The sequence below is a fragment of the Cupressus sempervirens genome, chromosome 9 (assembly GCF_028749045.1).
Source record: "Cupressus sempervirens isolate cs-2001-9-10 chromosome 9, ASM2874904v1, whole genome shotgun sequence".
NCBI classification, from domain to species: domain Eukaryota; kingdom Viridiplantae; phylum Streptophyta; class Pinopsida; order Cupressales; family Cupressaceae; genus Cupressus; species Cupressus sempervirens.
In genome coordinates, this window is record NC_143126.1 from 586775189 (window position 1) to 586796413 (window position 21225).

General features: G+C 35.6%; 1 protein-coding gene across 2 annotated transcripts in view; it reads left to right on the top strand.

The window, feature by feature from the left end:
• Positions 1–21010, top strand: part of LOC149540044 (nuclear transport factor 2-like) — a 40946-nt gene extending 19936 nt beyond the window's left edge. For both annotated transcript variants that reach the window (XM_089801235.1, XM_089801234.1), the window contains 7 exons: positions 17469–17781; positions 18799–19076; positions 19294–19501; positions 19645–19766; positions 19880–19945; positions 20044–20116; positions 20209–21010. In XM_089801235.1, coding sequence (XP_089657361.1) covers positions 17469–17781; positions 18799–19076; positions 19294–19501; positions 19645–19766; positions 19880–19945; positions 20044–20116; positions 20209–20453 — 1305 coding nt within the window. In that variant the 3' untranslated portion in view covers positions 20454–21010. The remainder of the gene's footprint in view (positions 1–17468; positions 17782–18798; positions 19077–19293; positions 19502–19644; positions 19767–19879; positions 19946–20043; positions 20117–20208) is intronic.
• The last annotated feature ends 215 nt before the right edge of the window (positions 21011–21225 follow it).

The window sequence follows — 21225 nt, forward strand, 5'->3', positions numbered from 1 at the left end:
TGATAAATATATGGCAAAAAAGGAGATCTTGTAATGTAAGTAGTGAGTATGACTGTAAACCAAGTGACACATCAAAATTGCTCTTCAAACAAACTTGTCAAAAATAATCAAAGTCTCCAAGGGTAACTGGGACTATCTATGTATAGCTATTATATTTAAAATTATTAAATATTTAGTTAAATTTGTTAATGAGTCATTAGTCCAATGAGAATGGCTGAGTGGATGAAGAACCAGGTTTGTTTCCTCCTTAGAACTGCTGGGCAAGTTGGTTTTTAGTTCAGAGACTGGCTCCGCATTTCATTGTAATGCATTAGGACACAATGCTCATAGAGCAACACAAGAATTATGCACTAGCCAACAATTTAATTTATTTATTTGATTGTGAGTTAGTTAATTTTTCTTTTTTGGCTAAAAGTACTGAAAGTTCTATTGAGGACCTCTCCCACAAGATAACCTAATATAACTACATTGATTTTGTATTGATCAAAACCCAATTAAAGGCTAAACCCCTAAGAGCCATGTGGCCATTATGAAGCCCATCAACCCCAAATACAAAATAGAAAGAAACATACAACTAATAATATTAGTTCGCACTCTTAATAGCCGATGTACTTAATTATGAGATCAGAATTGTTGTGAGGTTTTTACACCATTACCCCATTGCAAATGGGGACCTTTTTTATGCTTGTATTTGTTATGTTAGGTAGATTTTGGCATTAAGTTTGGTGTTTTAGAGCTTTAAAAGACTGAGGGGTGATAGAGAAATCATGTGGCCAAGTTGTGCTTTTTAAAGAGGGAACGTTTAAATTGAAGTCTGTCAGGGTCATGTTATAATGGGTTGAAGGTAAAATCCCAAGTGTATTTAAATTTTGGCTAGTCAATTAGTCCAAAGTTCCATATAAAGGCACGTTCCATGCATAAGGGCCTTAAGATCCTTATCGAAATCGATTTTCCACACTCAAAATGATCAAAATCCTAAGAAAAATCCATTTTTCTTTATAAAAATACACAAAAGCTGGGGGCACTATAAATTTTACTTCATATTTTAATCAAATCCAGACTTAAGAAGTGTATAATTAGCATGAACTTCCCCACTTTAAACTTTTTTTTTTTTGAAAATTTCTAAGTATCATGGACAAAAATTCAAGCATACCATGAATTTCCACTACTTTGGATAGTTTTTGATCGAAATTATATCAAGAGTTCAAAAAATCCAGAAAGAGGTTGATTTTCTGCCAAGGATGAGGTTAAAATTTTAAGTATGGGGATTGTCCAGACTAGGGTCGTTTTTCCTTGGAGAAAGTTGGGAACTTGGAAAACTTTTCTAGGTCTAGAAGTTGTCTAGACAAGGGTTGATTTTCCTCTTGAACCAAGTCTGGAATGTTTAAAATTTTCAAAGTTTTAAAGTTGTCTAGACTAGGATCATTTTTCCCTTAGGTGGCGAGTATGGATTTCAATTTTTTTTTAAGTGTCGAATTTGCCCAAACTAAGGTTGTTTTTCCATTGAGGACAATTAAGAATGATGGATTTGTTTTTCTAAGAGTAAAAAATGTCTAGTCATGGCATGTTTTTTCCCAAAAAAAGTTTGGAAATCCAAACCATGAAATTTCCTTTGAGAGTCAAATTGTGAAATTTTTCCTAGTATCAAAGCTGTCCATACTGGAGTCGATTCTCTCCCTTGTAATGGCAAAGTGAGATGAAACTAAGTGCAAGTGGATTCTATGCAAACCTGAATCAATTTTTCTGACCTTGCATAGATGGAGTTTTTGGACATGGTTTTAAGTCCATGTGGTGTGTGGACTTAGTCAAATTTAATGATTCTTGGATGGATCAAATTTCCTTTTTGAGCATTTTTTTATTAATTAATTGAAGTATGAGGGAAACTAATAAAAGTCAAAATAGAATCTTATAGGAGTCAAATATTTTATCCCACATTGCTTGTGGGTGGTGAACAAGAAGCTTAAACTCTTTTATAAGGCTGGCAGCAACATGATAAAACCATAAAGACGTGCGAAATACATAGCCAATGTGGCAAAAATCTGAAGCAAGAGGCCAAGCGGGAAAATGATCCAACAATGGGTGATTGAAGGCTAAGTGAAGAAGGAAATACCTGCCATTAGAGAACAGCTGAAGGTGATTTCGGTAGCCATTAGAGGGCTGAGAGCAAGGAATTTACAGTCAAAATCTGCAGACTCCTGAAGGTGGATGATTTATTTAGGGAAATCTTAGAAACAAGGTTGCATGGACACAGATACAGTATCGGATACGGGTATTTTTTGGGACCTCTCATTTGGGAACGGCAGGATACAACATTCATAAAACACTTATATATATAACAAATTTTCTGAGTCATTAAAGAAGATTTTCATTAAAATCAAAGCATTATGAACACATAATTGCGACATATTCCAAAATATTGTAGTTAGATATAGTTTTATTAATAAAACGAGATTCAAGTACATAAATACTAATAGTTTGGCAGAATCACATGCTATCAAAAATATCATCACTGTTCTCTTGAAACTCGAGATCTAGATCATCAAGATTATCTAAAGAGCTAGGATAGTTGGATTGAGTGCGACCACCACCTAGATTCTCAAAACCCATTGACGATTCACCTAAAGAGCCTCCGACTTTGTCAGAATTCTCAAAATTGAGGTTGAGATGTGTCAATGCATTTATGGATACATCAACTTATCTTTGGTTGTATATCCCAAAGTCTATTGGATCCTTTGATGTAGTCTGTGGAGGAATGTGACAATAGATAAAGATTGGAATGCACATAGACAAGGTCCTCTGCTTTGCTGGCGGCCAAACTATTTTGTTTCACAGAATGGATAAAGCCATATGTACTCCAATTCCTCTAAGATGCAGAAGAACTAGAAACCTGCAATAAAAGTGTTCATATTATAAGTTACAAAGACGCAAACAATCAAGTAAAATTGAAATAAGAAATAATTCTTATTAGAATAATTAGTATAAAATCAGACTTGTGATAGAAGTTTGATGGCTAGCTTTTGCAAATGTGTAGTCAAGGCACTGTGGAAGTTCCACCACTTTATAGGATCCATTTCTTTTTTATTTGCCATTGCATCAATATCTGCATAAGTTCCGTCAAAGGAAGCAAATGTCCCAAACCCATCTTGAATCTCTGCAGCAACTCTAGGATCTGTAAACATTTTCTTGAAAGCTTGTTTATATCCTTGAACAACCTCAACATCCCTATTTGGTGCTGTCCTATTTGGCAATGCTAACATATCAGCATGATAGTACTTAGGGTTTAAAGCATATGCCAAAAGTTGCAAAGGAGTTGTCATTTTATCCCATCTCTTTTTTATTACCTCATATATTTGCTTATAAAAAAATTCAGAGGGATCTTGCTCTTTTGCTACAATAATATCTCTAACTTTCTCCACCATTGTATCTATGTAATCAGACATGTCACATAATATTGGCTTATCAGTATCACACCGACGAATAAGGGTGTATATTGGCTCAGTGAAAGATAGTAAATAATCTATCTGAGCCCACCAATCCTCATCAAGAATTAATGTCCTTACATTATTTGCTCTATCTATTTGTGATTGTCTCCATACTGCCCAAATGTCACTAATCACCATATTTTCCAAAGCTTGTTCGACATCAACAAGCCTTTTGAGAACAATGTAGTGTGTGGCACAGCGTGTTTCAACTTTCAACCACCTTCAATCAAAAAATAATTATTTTTAAAAACATATAGATCATAAATACATTTGAATTAAAAAACATTTGAATATTTTTAATTTTTAAGACAAGAAATTTACCTTTAATAACTCCAGCTTGGTGAATTGTCTATAAATGGCCTGTGCCATGTGATGATTACAAATAAACATCTGAATTTCTTTGCCTTCTTCATAAATCTTTTGTATCCATTGAATTTTGCCAATTTTTTGTAGCATCAAATTCAAAGAATGAACTACACAAGGAGTCCACCAAATTTTTGGATATCTTGCTTCCATGACCAACCCGGCTGGTCTACATACTTTTGCATTATCTGTGATCACTTGAACAACACTTTCTGGCCCCACAGCTTCAGTTGCTTCAATTAGAATGTTAGCAATAAACTGTGTATCTTTCTCTTCAGCCTTGCATTCCACTGCTTTCAAAAACATTGCCCCCTTTGGGCTCATTGCAACCACATTGATTAGTGGCCTCTTTCTAGCATCTTTCCATCCATCACAAATGATGGAAACCCCTGAAATTTTCCATGAATCTCGGATCACTTGCAACAGTCTATCAATAATATCTTTTTCTTTAATCAAAAAAGTAGTATAGACTTTCTCGTACCCTAGGCTTTTGTATTCTTTTGGAGCTTCATAAATAGAACTAACCATCTCTTGCCAATATGGGGAGCGAACCACATTAAATGAAGTTCCATTCGCATATAGACAATGTGCAATACTTTGATCCATATCCTCTTGACTTTGCAAATTAAGTGCCTTTTCAAGAGGTCCTAAATTGCGCCTCTTTTCACTAGTAGATGTTCTTGAAGTTGGATTCAAATGAGGTCTATTGAAACTTGACCTTTGTGTTGACTTTTGAACTTGACTAATAGCTTCGTCCTCTTCCTTTTTATACTTTGCAATCTTCTCACGTGACAATCCCTTCCCTTGTTGACCATCAACCTTTGGACTAGGGCAACACTTCACATCCTGTACCTTTTATGTGACAAAGGTGTCCACGAACCCTCGTATAAGAACCATTATAATCAATTAGACACTCATGACACCTCCATTTAAAACCTCTGCCACCTTGAAATTTTTCGATGATGGTTACATGTTTCCATAATGGATATTTAGCATTTGGTTTGATCCACTTGTCATTCTCTGATGCTATGACATCCCTAATGATGATGCCATGATTACGGTCCTGAAAAAAAAAATAGTAAAATTATGAAATAAAAACAAATTTACATTGATTTTATAAAGTACAAATTTAAAATTATAATTTATAAAATGATTAGCTTAAATATAAGTCAAATAATTCTTATTTCAAATTTAATTTTACAAGAATATAACTTTAAAACTTGAATCTAAATTATTTTATAATTTAATAATAATTAAATATACTTAAATATTAATTAATTTTGTCAAAATATCTATATAATTGTTAATGTTATTTAATGATTTTTATAAATTTTAAATAATTAAATTTTAACAAAAATAAATAAAAATATAAAGATAAATTTAGTTTAAAATTTAGTAATTGTAAAATTGTAATTTTAAATTTAAATTTAACTTAATTCAAAAACTAAATAATATTAAAATTAAACTATTATAATTTATATTTATTTATTCACTTTTCTAAACTACATATTAATATAATAATTTCATTGACTAATTATCAATATTATTATAAGATTGAAAAATAAAATAAAATGTGAACTATATGAAATTGAAATCGTATAAAAAACATTGAAAATAATTTATAAAACTTAGACAAACATTAGGAAAAATAAAAAATCAAACCAAATTAAAAAAAAAAAAAACATTACCTGTGAGCTGCGATGGAAAACGACGGATGCACGCAGACAGACAAAAACTTAGCAGAGAAATCAGACGCAGAACAGGAACAATTAAATCAGACGCAAATCACCAGAGAAATCGATGCAGAACAGAACAGGAACAATCGTAATTCATTATTCAATCAATTGAAGCATTTATTTATAACAACTTGTTCTTTGATTTTTCTCGTTAAATCTATAGTTAATTGAAGATTTTCAAGTTTGATTCATTTATTTTTAGAATTTGTATTCCCTGTTTCCAAATACGACATTTATTCTTTTTTGGAAAATGACAATTCTTCTGTTTGCCAAAGTTACTGCTGTTTAAAACTATAGGTAACTCGTTTTTTTCCCTAAATTCGGCTTTAATTTTTGAGCAAGTTGCAGTCAATGTTTCTGGCACGGGTCTAGAAAAGACGACTCTCAAAATACGGGTGAAAACAAATTTCCCTCGGTATTTGTGCTGTTTCGTCTCCGTATCTGTATCAGATATGGCAATACGCGTGTCTAGGGTAGGGGGTGGCGTTTTGGGTAACCCTGCTTAGAAATTCATTAAGTGCACTTGTCCTAAACCAATTTTCCATCCTTGGACATCAATTTGGAAGCCGTTTGAGGGCCAAACCCAGATATTCAAATTATGCATACAGGGGCGGTTTAGTTTGAAAAATTCATTAAAAATAATTCAATAGTTTAAAGTATCCATACTTGTTTGCAGATTGTTCGGTGACCAAATGCTCACTTTTTCCAACCATTCAGTCACTAGCGCATTAAGGTGAGAGTGCTATGAATGAATGTCTGAGGACTATGTCTGAAAATTACTTTTCGGCATATAAACTGGGCCAATCTGATCCAAAAGTTATTGCAGACCTTTGCTATCATTCTGAATGCCATTTGAGGCCATTTGAAGGTCTAAAATATTGTTGCAGACCCTAGTTGCAGGTCTAAGCCTGAAGACTATATACCGGGGCTTTTTTTTTTTGCAAACAATCTCTTAATTTGCTGATTCACTCAATTACCATTGGAGCTGTTGCTGAGTGAGTATCCAAGGGATCATTTGACATCAAAAGCCCTAAACTTCAATCTTCAGATAGGCGCAGTCCAGACATGTCTTCAGACATTTTAAGGTTGGCTTTAATGCTGAACATTGTTTTAACTTTTAACGCATGATTAATTTGTTCATAGTTAACTAATGAATCCATGGGCATAAAGTATGATTAGTTGGAAGTGCTGGGTGTCACAAAGTAATTGGTAAAATACTTGCTTGCTACTAATAGTGATCAATAGATCAATATATACAAATGAATAAACAACGTTTCTTTAAGAAACGATCATAAAGAAGAGAAACATTCTATTCTAGCTAACAGATAGCTAACAACTAATTAAATATTAGAAACATTCTAATATTGACGATAGATTACAAATAGATAACCACTAAATGTTTTAAAGTAATTGGTAAAATACTTGCTTGTTACTAACAGCGATCAATAGATCAATATATACAAATGAATAAACAATGTTTCCTTAAGAAACGATCGTAAAGAATAGCAACATTCTATTCTAGCTAACAGATAGCTAACAACTAACTAAATATTAGAAACATTCTAATATTGACAATAGATTACAAATAGATAACCACTAAATAATAATAGACAATAATAGACACTACCTATTATCGCCTTAATGGGCAATCTATCTAGGATACCAAGCTGTCCATTGAATTTGACAAACTTATCAGGACAAAGAGGCTTGGTGAGAATGTCTGTAGCTTGATTTGCTATAGGAACATAGTGCAAGTCCATTGTCCCGTCTTCAACTAGCTGTCGTATGTAGTGACAATGAACATCCACATGCTTGGTTCTTCATGGAAGATTGGATTATGTGCTAACTTGATAACGCTTTCGTTATCAACAGAGTGGTCGATCTTACTGGTGATAGGTTCAAGAGGCTTGGTGAGAATGTTTGCAGTCTGATCTGCTATAGGAATGTACTGCAAGTTTATTGTCTGTCTTCAACCAGCTGTCGTATGTAGTGACAATGAACATCCACATGCTTGGTTCGTTCATGGAAGACTGTATTCCGTGCTAACTTGATAATGCCATCGCTATCAACAAAGAAAGTGGTTGGTCCTATTGGTGCAATTTGCATTTTCCCAAGCATCCAACAAAGCCAAACAACTTCACAACCTGCCTTAATTGCCCCTTTGTATTTAGCCTCGGTAGAAGAGAGAGAAACAACTTGCTGCTTCTTACTGGTGCATGTGACAAAACTACATCCCAAATTGAACACATATCCAAAAGTTGATTTTTAATCATCAACCAAACCTACCCAATCTGAATCTGTGTTGCCATCCAATGATCAGTCTTAGGAGTTGTCAAAAAGCGTGAGATTTAGCTGCCTACGAATTTGACATCATGTCTATTAGCAGAGAGGTAGATGAGGCTGCCTACTAGTTGCTTGTATGTTGTATCATCAGCTGGAGGAGAATCAAACTTGGCTGATAACTTTCAACCTTTCCCCATAGGTGTGGATATAAGCTTGCAATCCTGCATACAAAATTTGTCTATGGTGCCTTGGCATTTGTGGATTGAGAAATGAATATCCTAGAAGACTGCTACCAAACCTCAACACTGAGGCAATAATGTATGAGCCCGAGATCAATCATATCAAAAGATTGGCAGACTTTGTTTGATTCCTTGAATAAAAAATGTCAAATTGCCAGTGATGATCAAATCATCCACATAAATGACTAGAAAGATGATGTCATTGTCAATACTCTTGATGTACAAATTTGAGTTTGAATAACTCCTTTGGAAGCCTTGATCACTAAGGTACTTATCAATTCTAATGTAGCATAACCTAGGGGCTTGCTTCAAGCCATTAAGAGCTTTCACTAACATGAGAACTTGATGTTCTTTATCAGCAACCTTGAAAGTAGGAGGCTGTGTCATGTAGACCTCTTCTTGTAGGTCACCATTTAGAAAAGCACTCTTGACGTCCATTTGATGGACTTTCCAGCGAAACTGAGCTGTTGTCGCTGAGATTGATCTTATAGTGCTCATCTTTTCTGTAGGAGCAAACATGTCCTCATAATCAATGTTTTGACGCTGAGAAAAGCCCCTTGCAACTAAACGAGCTTTGTACTAATCCAAAGTACCATCAGGTTTATATTTTATTTTGTAAATCAATTTGCAGCCAATGGGTTTCTTTCGTGGTGGAAGATCAAAAAGGACTCAGGTGTGATTCTTTGGCAGACTTTTGTATTTAGATTGCATCGCTTGTTCCCACTCTGGAATTCCTTTAGCCTCTGAGTATGTTTGAGGTTCAAACATTGTGAATGTTGGCCAAAAGAGAAAATTAACTGACTTTGTAGGTTTTATCTTTTTCCCGAGCAGTTCTCCCATCGATGAGCTCTTCATCTCAAAGATTAGCAAGTGTCTTAGTCCTCCACATAGGTTGGAGAGGAGAAGAACCATCATTAGCATTAGGAGATGCTCTATGATTGGGTTCCTCATCAAAAGAATCTTGATCAGACTCAGATGAAGCTATACAAACTTGGGTGATCTTGCAGGAGAAGGCAAAGTTGTCTATATAGAAATCATTGGTAGAACTAGAGCTGCATGAGCCCTCCTATCTGGTGGACCTAATGGAAGCTGAACTCTCGAATCATGAGACTTTATAGGTTGATCTGTTGGATTAGGAATAGGAGAAATAGGTATGAATGGTTCTTGCTATTCATCAAAGACTACAATCACGATTGAACATGAGAAGAGATGTCTCAGTGTTGATCAAGTGGTAGGCTTTGTGAAGACTACTGTATCCAACAAGCATGAGTTTTTGACTCTTGGTATCCAACTTGGTGTGTGATGCATCAGGGATCCAAGCATAGGCAAGAGAGCCAAAAACATTCAAGTGATTGATTTTGGGCTTGCAACCTAACTAGGCCTCTCTAAAGTCTTACCTTTGACTCCCACGTGGGTGACCAATTCAAAAGGTAAACTACAGTGTTAGCACCTTCTCCCCAAAACTTCTTCAGAACATGTCTGTGTTCGGGCATGGATTTGACCATCTTGGTGATTCTTCAGTTTTGATGTTCAACTACATAGTTTTCTTGGGGTGTGTGGGGTGTGGTCAACTGGCGCTTGATGCCATGAATATTATAGAAGCTAGAGAATTTAGTAGAACAAAATTCTCCCCCTTTATTTGCCCTAAGAGCATTAATCGATTTTCTAGATTCCTTTTCAACTAGAGGTTTAAGCTTCTAACATATAATAAACATATTTTATTTCTTTTTAAGAAAATGGACTCACATCTTTCTACTGAAATTATCAAGAACAAAAAATACCTAGACCCAAAAACATAAGAAGTAGCCATAGGGTTGTAGATATCAACATGAACAAGCTGAAGTACTTGAGAAGCGCACCATGAATTGGTAATAGGAAAAGGTGTGAGATGTTGCTTCTTAGCATGACATGCATCCCAAAATACAAGTTGAGTTTGAATCTCTAGCAAATTGAGGACAAGCTCTTCCCGAGCAAGTTGAGAGAGATAATACACATTTAAGTATCCATATTACTAATGCCAAAGTGAGCTAATAGAACACTACCAAGCAACCATAGCTAGGTCTTGAGAATCACCATAATCAACAAGTCTGAAAGGACCATGATCCTCAAGGCCGATTGCAACAATAGACTGGGTATCCCTAGCAGTGATGTGTATTCAAAGTAATATCCAACCATGGAGTGTCGCAACATTTGATTAACTGAGAGTAGATTTAGTTCCATCCTTGGAACGTAGTACACATCAAGAAAAATGAGATTCCTCCTAGTAAATTGAATTTGAATGTTGCCTTTGCTGACAACATTGTACACTTCCCCTCCACCATAAAACTTGAATCTAAGAAAGGCTGGTAGTTAGTGAATTGATCTTTGCGGTGGGTGAAATGATGAGAGGCACTTGAATCAATGTACTAGGCAGATGACTTCACAAGATCTACAGGTCTTTTAGCCATGAAGGCATACAAGACATTTTGTTTGCTTAGTATGCTTTGCACTATTAGCTTTGGGCCGCCTACTAGATTGTTTAGCGTACTTGAATCTTATTTAGGTGTTCTTGTAGCGATTTCCTCTCATCCATGACAATAGAAAATATAGTGTTACTTGAGAAAGAAGGCCTTGCTTTTGTCTAAAGTCTCATAAAGTTTCTTGAGATTCACTCATATTGCGGCAGTGTTCTTGTTAGATGGAATTTGAGGGAGCTGATCATTAGCTATGGATAATTTGAGAAGCATCACCACCTCTCAATTATTCTGATCCCATGTATTTTTGATCAGACTCAGCTGCAATCGGACGGTGTGTAACACTCAAAACAATCTGATTAGTATTCCAATAGTCAAAGATTAATATTCGCGGCTTTCATGTGCCATAATTCTAACCATTGAACTTCTGATTTCCCTCGAGCAAAATATTTGTGAGAGATGCCATGGCACAATTAAAGGTAAAAAAAAAGTGAATTTATGAAGGTACGTAGTTCAAGGCAAGCAATTAGAAGACCCAAAAAAATGAAGAGGTACCCAAAAGAAAGCTCAAAAGACCCAGAAAGAGTAAGTTACGGATTTCGAGTCCGCTGGCTCAAAAATTGAGGCACCTAGAAAATTCAAAAAATGGATGACAACCCAATTGGGTTCTCAAAAAATTGAAGAAGAATCTGCAATAATTTTTGATCCAGTACAGAAAATTAGGGTTTTGAACAAGAATGGCCCTGGCAGCAAAAAACCTCCACAATAATGGCGGATTTGCTGGCTGCAGATCAGTTATTGAGGGTTTGAGAAACCCAACACGTCACAACAGTAAAGGACGACCAGTTTTTGTTCAGAAAAAGTGGCAAAAAAATGTATTCGTGTCTGTAAAAAATCAAGCAATTTTTTTTTTTGATCAAATAACCACGGCTGAACAGGGCCAAATAACAGGGCTGAATGCTGTTGAGTAGAGCTGAAACAGGCTGCGATCTTGCAGAGAAAATGCATAGGCAAGGAGGGTCGCGCGCTTTTGCAGACAAAGTTATCCGGGTTGCAGAACACAACCGCCCAGAAGTGCTGCCCAAAACTCACTCTTTTGACAAACAATAGACTTGTTTTGTTTTAGAAGCAAGGGCCACAAAAGTTTCAGAAAAAACAAAGCCAATTTTGACAAACTGAAAATTTTCAAAAAGACACTGAAAATTCATTCGAATTTTATTTGAAAAATTTGTCAAAAAAGGTACTATGGTCCTGATACCATATTACAAAGTTATTGGTAAAATACTTGCTTATTATTAACAATGATCAATAGATCAATATATCTAATATACAAATGAATAAATGATCGTAAAGAATATAAACATTCTATTCTATCTAACAAATAACTAACAACTAACTAAATATTAGAAACTTTGTAATATTTACGATAGATTACAAATATATAACCATTAAATAATAATAGACAATAATAGACACTATCTATTATCATATCTATTATCGTAATACTGGGATCATCTTAAGGAAGATTACAATTAAATTGCAGACATGTACTCAGCAATTCAAATTTGCAAAATGATTAATTGGCTGCTATGTTTGATCTGCTGCTTAATTCCCAGTCCATGTTAAAGTTCCAAGTCAAGGTTCTAAAATGGACTCGATGGATTGTAAGGACTGATTTTGATACGTCTTCAGGCTTACCATGCCTTGTCCTCAGAATTTTTTTCAGAATGATGATAAATAGTGTGGTGCCATGTCTTATCTGCAACTTGAATCCCTGGCTTTGGGCCATGATTTGAGATGAGTGTAATGAGATTCTGGGACTGATATGATACGTTTTCAGAAATAGTCATGCATTGTCTTCAACAAATCAGAACCTTGTTTGGCTTTGATTTTATTATTTTGAGTAATGGATCATTGTTCTAATACTTGAATAAATGCAAACTTGTTTTCCAAACTCTCATTTCAATTATAGTGCATGAATTTCGAGTATTGTTTGGATCAATTGTAACTCATTTTTAGGCTTCCTTGTCCTCAGATTTTTTTTTATACCAAAGATGGTTTTTTTGTACCGATTGCTTCACAATTTTAATTGTAGTGTGCAAATGAATCCATGGATCATGATTTGTGATAACTTAGGGTCCGTTTCGTTCCTGGAAGATGACAGGAATTGGCTTTTTCAAAATCCGGATTTGAAATTTTTTGCATTTGTTTCAAAATTGGCAAAATGGAATTAGCATACCAGACTTCCAATTTTGCCTCAAAACCAGGTTTTCCAACTTCCTACTAGCAAGTAGGAATTGAAATAAAAAACCTGGTTATGTTTTTTAAGGAGTGTGAAAACAATAGATAGGACTACTTTTTGAAATTTGCCTTCAACTCCAAGCTTAAGCATAAAAATGTGTCTTCACACGCATCTTCCAAGTGAAACAAATGGTTCAAGTAAAATCCCCAAAATCAGAATGAAGATTTGCAAAACCTTGATTTGGGTAAACCAAGGTTTGTAGAAATCCTGGTTTTTTTCAATTCCATGAACCAAACAGACCCTAAATGAATATTTGGGACAAATCCATAGCCAATCTTCAGATTTGTCCAATTTTGTCCTCTGAAAATCAGATTTGGTGGCAAAACTGGTGTTATCATCTTTTGAGTCTAAGCGTTGATCAAACTTTGTCTTAGGATTCTTATCCAAATGCTTGTTTTACTTACAACCTTTCAAGGGATAGAAGCACTAAGCAGAGAGTTCTTGGACTAATTCTAGGATTGTTAAGATTGAAATTTACCCTTTTGTTTAAGTCCCTTAAGACCATACTGATCTCAAGCTCCATAAGAGGAATCATGTTTAGATCAAAGCAAGGGATAGTCACAAGGAAATGAACAAAGTAAGTTGGAAGACGAGTTCAAGCTCAAAATGCAGGATAACAATGAAAGGGGACTAGCCTAAAAACAATCAAGTTCAATGGACAACACTTTAAGATGATGCATTTCAGAAGTGGAACAAAGGAAAGAAAATTCAAGGATCAAGCTTAAGGAATTATCCTAAAATCAAATCTTCATCAAGCAAGGATATAAGGAAGAGTCTGAGGTAATGAGCAAGAAAGAATTAAAGGACAACATTCCCACTAGGGAGTGATCTTGATGATGATGAAGTCATACAAGGAAATGGATTGAGGAAGATTTAATATGCCAAGGAAGATGTTAATGTGTTCTAGTGATTGCTCCAAGAATCAATTTTGAAGATGAAGAAGACAGAAGAATTCCAAACGATGAAGGCGGAAATGCCAAAGGTTGCAGCATAGTAAAGTCCAACCATCCAAGAGAAAGAAGTCGAAGAATGATGAAGAATTAAGATAAGCTTGAATGGAGTACTTAGAGGTCATGAAATTGCAACATGGATGCATTCCTAGTATTGACATAGAGGAACTTAGTGAAATTTTACTAAGTTCGTTGATTTTGCTAAAAGGGAGAGGGAAGAAAGGAGTACACATATTGCATGATGAGTTGTATGATGACTAGGCAACTTCCTTGTTTCTAATTGGTTCTAAAGCCTTTGAATTTTCTCATTGGCTTATTTTGTGGTTACCCTAATTAGGGTTCGTAATGTATTAATCTAGGGCATTGATTTCAAATCAATCTTGGCCATTCATCATAATTGGGGCTCCTATATAAACTCCACACCTCTCATTAGTAAAACAAGAGTTGTTGGATAATTGTTGCTAATATAATGCAAAACTCGCTGTACTTTTCAATGTTGTGTTTTGCATGGTGAATTGTGATCAAGTTTGCATTATTGCATGGTGATCCATATTTGCTCAGTTAGTTTAGGATTTCATTTCATGTTGTTTAGAAGTAGTTTAGTTGGATAACAGAGTTGTGGATATTCACTTGCTTGAATCAAATATAAGCTAGGCTTCCAGCCTCTTTGCTGATTGTAGGAGTGCCTTGTGTGGTAAGCAATGTAATGCCGGTCTTGGGTGTACATCAGGACTAGTTTCCATAACAAGGGCACAAAGGGCCTCAATTTCAGAACGACGGGGGGCAAGGGTTGTTGTATACTATACATGTAGAACTTGAAATGCTAGTTATGAAATGATGTTTCAATTTTATATATCGAATTGAAATACTTGAACATAGCAAAATCACAACACTAACCAAAACAATCAAACAGTTAACATAGTAACATAGTACATACCCAATAGTAACTTTCAAAAAGCAAAATTTAAATAGAAATTCAAGTACCTGTCTCGGCTGCACCATGGTCGCGGAATGGCAAAGGTGGGTGTAGTCCAGAACTCCAAGTATCCGGTGCAGGGACGTCTTGGGGATGGGTACTTTGAGGTTTTGGGGAGTGTGAGTCCGTGTTTCATTGGTGATAAAATCTTTAGAAGTGCATTGTTGACAATTCTTGAATGAACTAGCGTAGGTCCACTTAAATGATTATGAAAAATCACATTATTTCACTAACATCCACAATTAACAAAACCTTGAAGTCATTTCATTAACTTGCCTTGGAAGCTTAACATGAGATATGGCATTTATCAAGAGAGCATTGAGTATTTGGTGCTTTGTCTCAAAACATTGAGTATTTGATTCTCCATGATGTAGTGGACTAAAACTCACACCGACAAGAATCATCTAAGAGGTAGCCTTCTTATTAGAAGAAATACTCTTATAAGAAATACTAATAGCAGTCAAAGTCCAAATGCACTCAACTAGGATATTTGCATTAGGGTCTGATATCATAATCTTACCCTTCTTGAAAGACACAAATAATGAGGGGTCAGTCCTCATTCAATGAAACAAAATGCCGATGGATAAGCTGAGAGAAAGACATATGGGTTGCATGTACTGCAATCAAAGAAGACACAAGTGAAATGAGGGGCACAAGCACTCTCATTTGATGCCCTAGTGGTGACTTCCAAATCTACTAAATCTTGTTCAACCAGAGAAATTGAAGTCCAACTCTTGATCTGGGGGTTAAGAATTTGAGGAGGTGCAGGCATAGCAGCTAAAGAAGGTCACCCACAAACTGAAGTGGGGAGGAGTGGTTATGTGGGGTTCATATGAGAGAAACTCCATCAAGGGCACCATGAAGCTCTTGATAGAGAGAGGTTTAACATTTTTTCACCAAGATCTCTAGTGATGCTATCAGAATCCAATTGTTGTTCCCAAATTTAAATTTTCACTTTGACCCAACTTTTTGCATGAACACCATTCTAAATATCCATGTCAACTTGGGTGCAAGCAAAGTTGTAATGAGAACGGGCTGCTGTTTTCAAAGAAACAGTAGTAAACTTGCCAACAGAATTTCCAATAGCCTTCAAACAAGAGGGAAGCCAAATACAAGGAGGTTTGATCACTTTGGCCAACCTGACATTATTGAAAACGTTTCAGTCAGAGTTAAAAGCAAGATACAGTGGTTTCACAAAGAGAAGTCCTTCCTGGAAATCAGGTACCCTCTTCATATCACAATTACTAAAACAATGCCCTAAGTGTGGGCAAAGCTAACAACATTGAAGAAAAGGACTTCAATAAAGTCATCTAAGTGTGGTGTTCTTTCTCTATAATATTTCCCTTAGTTTAAGCAGAGTAATTTTCTTAGTGTTTTTCAACAAAGCACAAACTCTCTGAGAGAGATTTGACACCTGAAACATTAGCTTTTGCAAGCCCAGTCTCCTAGGAGGGAACATACAGTACCTAGACATGCAACCCACATGGGAATGCATTGCGGAGGACTGAACTTCAACAATTGAATGTGCAGAATGATCAAACGCAACTGACTGCAAATGGACAGGAAGGAGCAGTAGTTACAGATCGAGCGTTTGGAGACTGCTTAGTTGCATCGGCAACATGTGTGTTGACCACTCTTTGCAGAGAAAAAGTAGGGCACCTGACCTAATATACATAATTGTTGCAATCACTGTAGGAAGTAGCTATAGTCTTCATGCCTTCTATCACTAGCCCTACTTACTGGTTAATTGTTAAACTTAGAGTTGATAATTAATTAATTGATTTGCAACAAATTTATAACTACTGTTATTCAACATTTTTGAACATTCTAGTTTCTATGTTGGGCACAGACCTTTTACTTTCTTAACTGCATATTATTTATGTTATTGTTTTTTGTTTTCACACATGGCACTCTGATGACTTTGCTTAGCTCAAGTAATAGCTTCAATCTGTCAATAACTGAAGCTTAGTCCTGTTGGGGAATATCTCTAATTATTGAATGCAATTTATTTGCAAAGTGTCAAAGCGGACTTCATCTTCAAACTGAGTTTTAATTGCCTGAGTTGAAAATTGCCTACATGGCATAAGAGAAGATTTCAAAAAATGTTGGTACTGTTACTTGTCCAGTTCAGTGTTGAACATATCAACCACACTGTATCTTTATTTCCTTTGTGAGTAATGAACATTGATTCATATCACATTTATTTATGCTAGGAGAAGGAGGCTGTTGCATGCACAGTAAAACTACCTGTATGGTTGATATTATGAGAGCTTTTTAAGATTTTCCAAATTCTATTACAAGTATAAATGATATCAATATTCTTCTGCACAGAAGTGCTTTCTAGATCTCTTATTTGTTGAAATAGTATGATGCACAAAGTTATCCTTGGTGGTATGTTAACCTTTGAACCTGATTTCAAACGCTGGAACCTAGCCTACATCTTTTATATATACTTCACATCTTTTTTTGTTGGAAACATAAGAAAGTTAGAATGGTATTGCCTGTGACCATTTTAGTGGCTTACTTTTCGTGTTGACGATCATGTGATATTTGACCGGTATTATGTGCTTTTCCATTTGACGAAAGGCCTTTTGCACTGAAAAACTAGTTAAAATTAATTCTTGGACTTTACTTGGTTATTGACTTTTTATTTCCTTAACATTGTTCTTCTTGCCCTGTGCCAGGAAATTCATAGCCGAGTAATGTCTTTGAACTACACTGGCTGTCTCATTGAGCTTAAATCAGCAGATGCTCAAGATTCATTAAATGGAGGTGTACTCGTAATGGTCACTGGCTCTATCGAAAGAAGGGACAGAGAGGTCAAAAAGAATTTTGTTCAGACATTTTTCCTTGCACCTCAGGAGAATGGTTACTATGTACTAAATGATATTTTTAGATTCTGTGAGGATGATTCTTATGTAGAGAAGCATTCCAATGCACTTACAAATGGTGATCATGAGCCTCAGTTGAAGTCAATTGCACCTGTGACTGAGCCAGGTAGCTATTTTGTTTTTCCTGGTAAAATAACCTGATTCAATTGGTCAAATTTGGTTGGTTAGGTGGTTTATGTATTACATGGTAGCATTAATTGAAAGGGTTGCAAACCACTGCATTTGCGGGGCTGTTTTTTGAGTTTGATTTAATAGTGGCTCTGCATTGTTAATATATAACTGTTTTAATGCTTAAGAAGCAAAAACTATTTTTAGCTTAGGGTTGGGGCTTTCTTATTTTTAAACAAGGTTTTTCTCTGAATATTATTTATTTAAAAAGTGATTTTTCACATCCAATGAGTTTTCAATACTTTATATAACACTAATAGATTACTTTTAGGTAAAAGAAAGAGACGGCTGCCCCAAAATAGTAGGTTGTGATTAATGATGGTGTGACTCCTTGTTTTCATGCTGCTCCCCTTTTTTCTTAATGAAATCCCCAGTTCTTTTAAAATAATCCTTACATGTTTATTATGAAATGCTACACTAACTTTGATCTCTATCCATTATATTTGAATGAAATAACGAAATCAGATATTGATTAGTTTAACTAGCTTGACAACATTGAATTCTATTTAAACTTTTGCCACACCCTTAAAAGAAATTCTACCATCATTTATTCAAGTCATTAAGGGCCCGTTTGGTGAGCGGAATAAGAATATGTATTCCAAAAATTGTGAATTCCTTGTTTGGATGCACCAAAACGGGATTGGAATACGAAGCAAAAATGGAATACGTATTCCATTTTTGGCCCAAAAATGGGGTTTTGCAATTCCACCAAAATAGGTGGTATTGGAATACGTATTCCTATTCCATTTTTTTTTCTTTTAAAAAACATAAATTTTCGGGTCCGCGAATTCCCATCAAATATTCGCTGAACCAAACGGAGAACAGGAATACGTTCTATTCCAGAATACGTATTCCTATTCCGCTCACCAAACGGGCCCTAATAGGATTGTTAATACTGGCATTGCATTATGATGGCATTTCTAAAATTATGTTGAAAATATTTGTAATTTGGCAGCACTAGAGCCTTCTTCCCCTGCTACAATTGAAATCAAAAGGGAGTTTAGTACTGCTACCACTGCCGAGGAAGAAGCTATTGGTGAGGAATACAATATTTCTGATCAGCAAGAATTTCCCATACTGGAAGATAAATTGGAGGATGTCTCAACAGAAGGTGCAGGAGCAGCCACATCTGCTGCTATTCTGTCTATGGACAGTGTTTCTATTTCTGCTTCAGCTTCTGCATCTACTGAAGAAACTACAGCTGAAGTTACAAAGCATACTTATGCCTCCATTGTGAGTTCGTGACCCAAATCGCCAAACAATTTTCTTCACCTCTTGAGACTTGCTTATTTCCTTTGTTATCTTTAATTTTATCAGATTCCTTATCTAAAAGTGTCTATTTAAAGAAATTCTAGCTTGTTTTCTCTTATATCGATTCCAAAGCTTCATGCTGCTGAAATTCTCTTTTGGAAAATCTGACACCATGTTCTCTTTTATGCTAATTTTGAAGCTTCAGGCATCTAAGGCAAAGAACAAGGCTTCACCTTCTATCACTTCACAATCTTACCAGGCAACATCACATAAGCCTATTGTTGTAGGTTCAGAGCAGCAGCCTGTAGCACAGCCTTCACAACAAAACCAATCATTAAATGCCTCAACGGAAATTGATGAATCACACCCCAATGCTTCTGATGATGTCACTGGATTAGAAAACGGAGGTCCTTTCTTTCAATCCTTGTTGTTTACTTGGTATATTTATGTCTAGAACAATATGTTATAATATTAATGATCTACTGAAGGAGAATTTCTACAAGTGTTTTGTCGACTTCACTAAATCTACTATTTGTGTCATTTTGCTCAGGTGATGGTAGATCAATTTACATTAAAAATCTTCCATTGACTGTTGTTGCATCTGATCTGGAATTTGAATTCAAGAAGTTCGGAAAAATTAAACCTGAAGGAGTTAATGTGGTCAACAGAAAGGTTGGCTTGTGTATTGCTTCTGGTTTCCGTCTCCTTGTTATCTTCTTATGTTGTTTACTTTTCTATTCTCTTATTGGAGTTAACCCGGAAAACATTTGGCTACCATCCTCCAGGAAACTGGAGTCTGTTATGCCTTCATAGACTTCGAAGACTCATCCTCTGTTCAAAGTGCTGTTGGGGTAAGTTATATGGAGACACTTGTCCAGCCTTGCTTCAGCCATTATTTCTGTTGTTTGAAATATAATATTAATTTTCTACGCTGTTTTATAACATGCAGGCATCTCCAATACAATTTAGTGGTAGACAAATATATGTTGAGGAGAAGCGGACTACCAGCACTCCACGTGCGAGTGAGTATTATATATTTGTTGTAATGTTGTGAGCATTTTGTGTAAATTTTTTATTTTCAATTTGAAGACACTGATTCATTTATGTCAAACAGGAAGAGGTGGACGGGGAAGGGGATTTCAGAATGAAGGTGCGAGAGGACGGGGATATTATGTTTCACGTGGCCGCGGAAGTGGACAAGAGGCTGGGAGGGAATATTTTAATAGAGGAAGGGGTGGTGGTGGCCGAGGAAATCTTGGAAATGCAGGTGGAAATTCCTTCAGACTTAGTAGACGGTCTGGTGGAAGCCAAAATGTGCAAAATGGCGCTGCTGATAAAACTTCTAATGAAGCAGTTTAGTACACTTTAGATTGCCTAGTTCAGCACAACACATTTCTTTGTGTGTAATATTTTAGATGCTCGTCCACAGTACGAGCTATTTTTATCCAGCACTTTTCATGTTGCCCGGTTTATGTATGCATACCATTCTAGGTGGTGGAATATTTTTCGTATGCTGGCAGACTGATTTATGGTGGCAGTGGATAACTGAAGTTGGATGCCCCCGAGGCAAAAAGATATGCCGACGATTTTGCATCCATTTCTGTATCCTGTTACCTGTCATACTTTTTATTATCAATGCTTTAATTCTTAATATATGTTGGCAAGCTTAGCAAGTAGATTGTATAAGATATTCGCAATTCTGAGATTTCTTAAGATGCCAGTTTCTATTGATATTGCTTTCGGATTTGGTCTTGTTTTAAGTTTTTTCATCAACATTTGAATCACAATCTGTGATCCATCATCAGGATGTAAATGAGTGCCAGTTTCTGTTCAAAGGTACTCAGTCTACCAGGTCTGTTTATAAACTGAGTGTTTACAGTCTACTAATGAGGTGTTTTTGCGAGTGATTGGCAGTATTTCATCTGTCTGCTTATTTTGAAATGTATTTTGAGTTGATCCATTGTACCAGTGCTCTGTTCCTAGATTGTGGCATCTGTAAACAATTCCAAAAGTGGTGTCTGGTAGCAATTTTAAATTAATGTGAACAAATGCTTAAGTTTTGAATACCAGCAAAGATTCATTGATATTGTCATTTTCATTTGGTTGGTAAGATTCATTAATTTTGTCATTT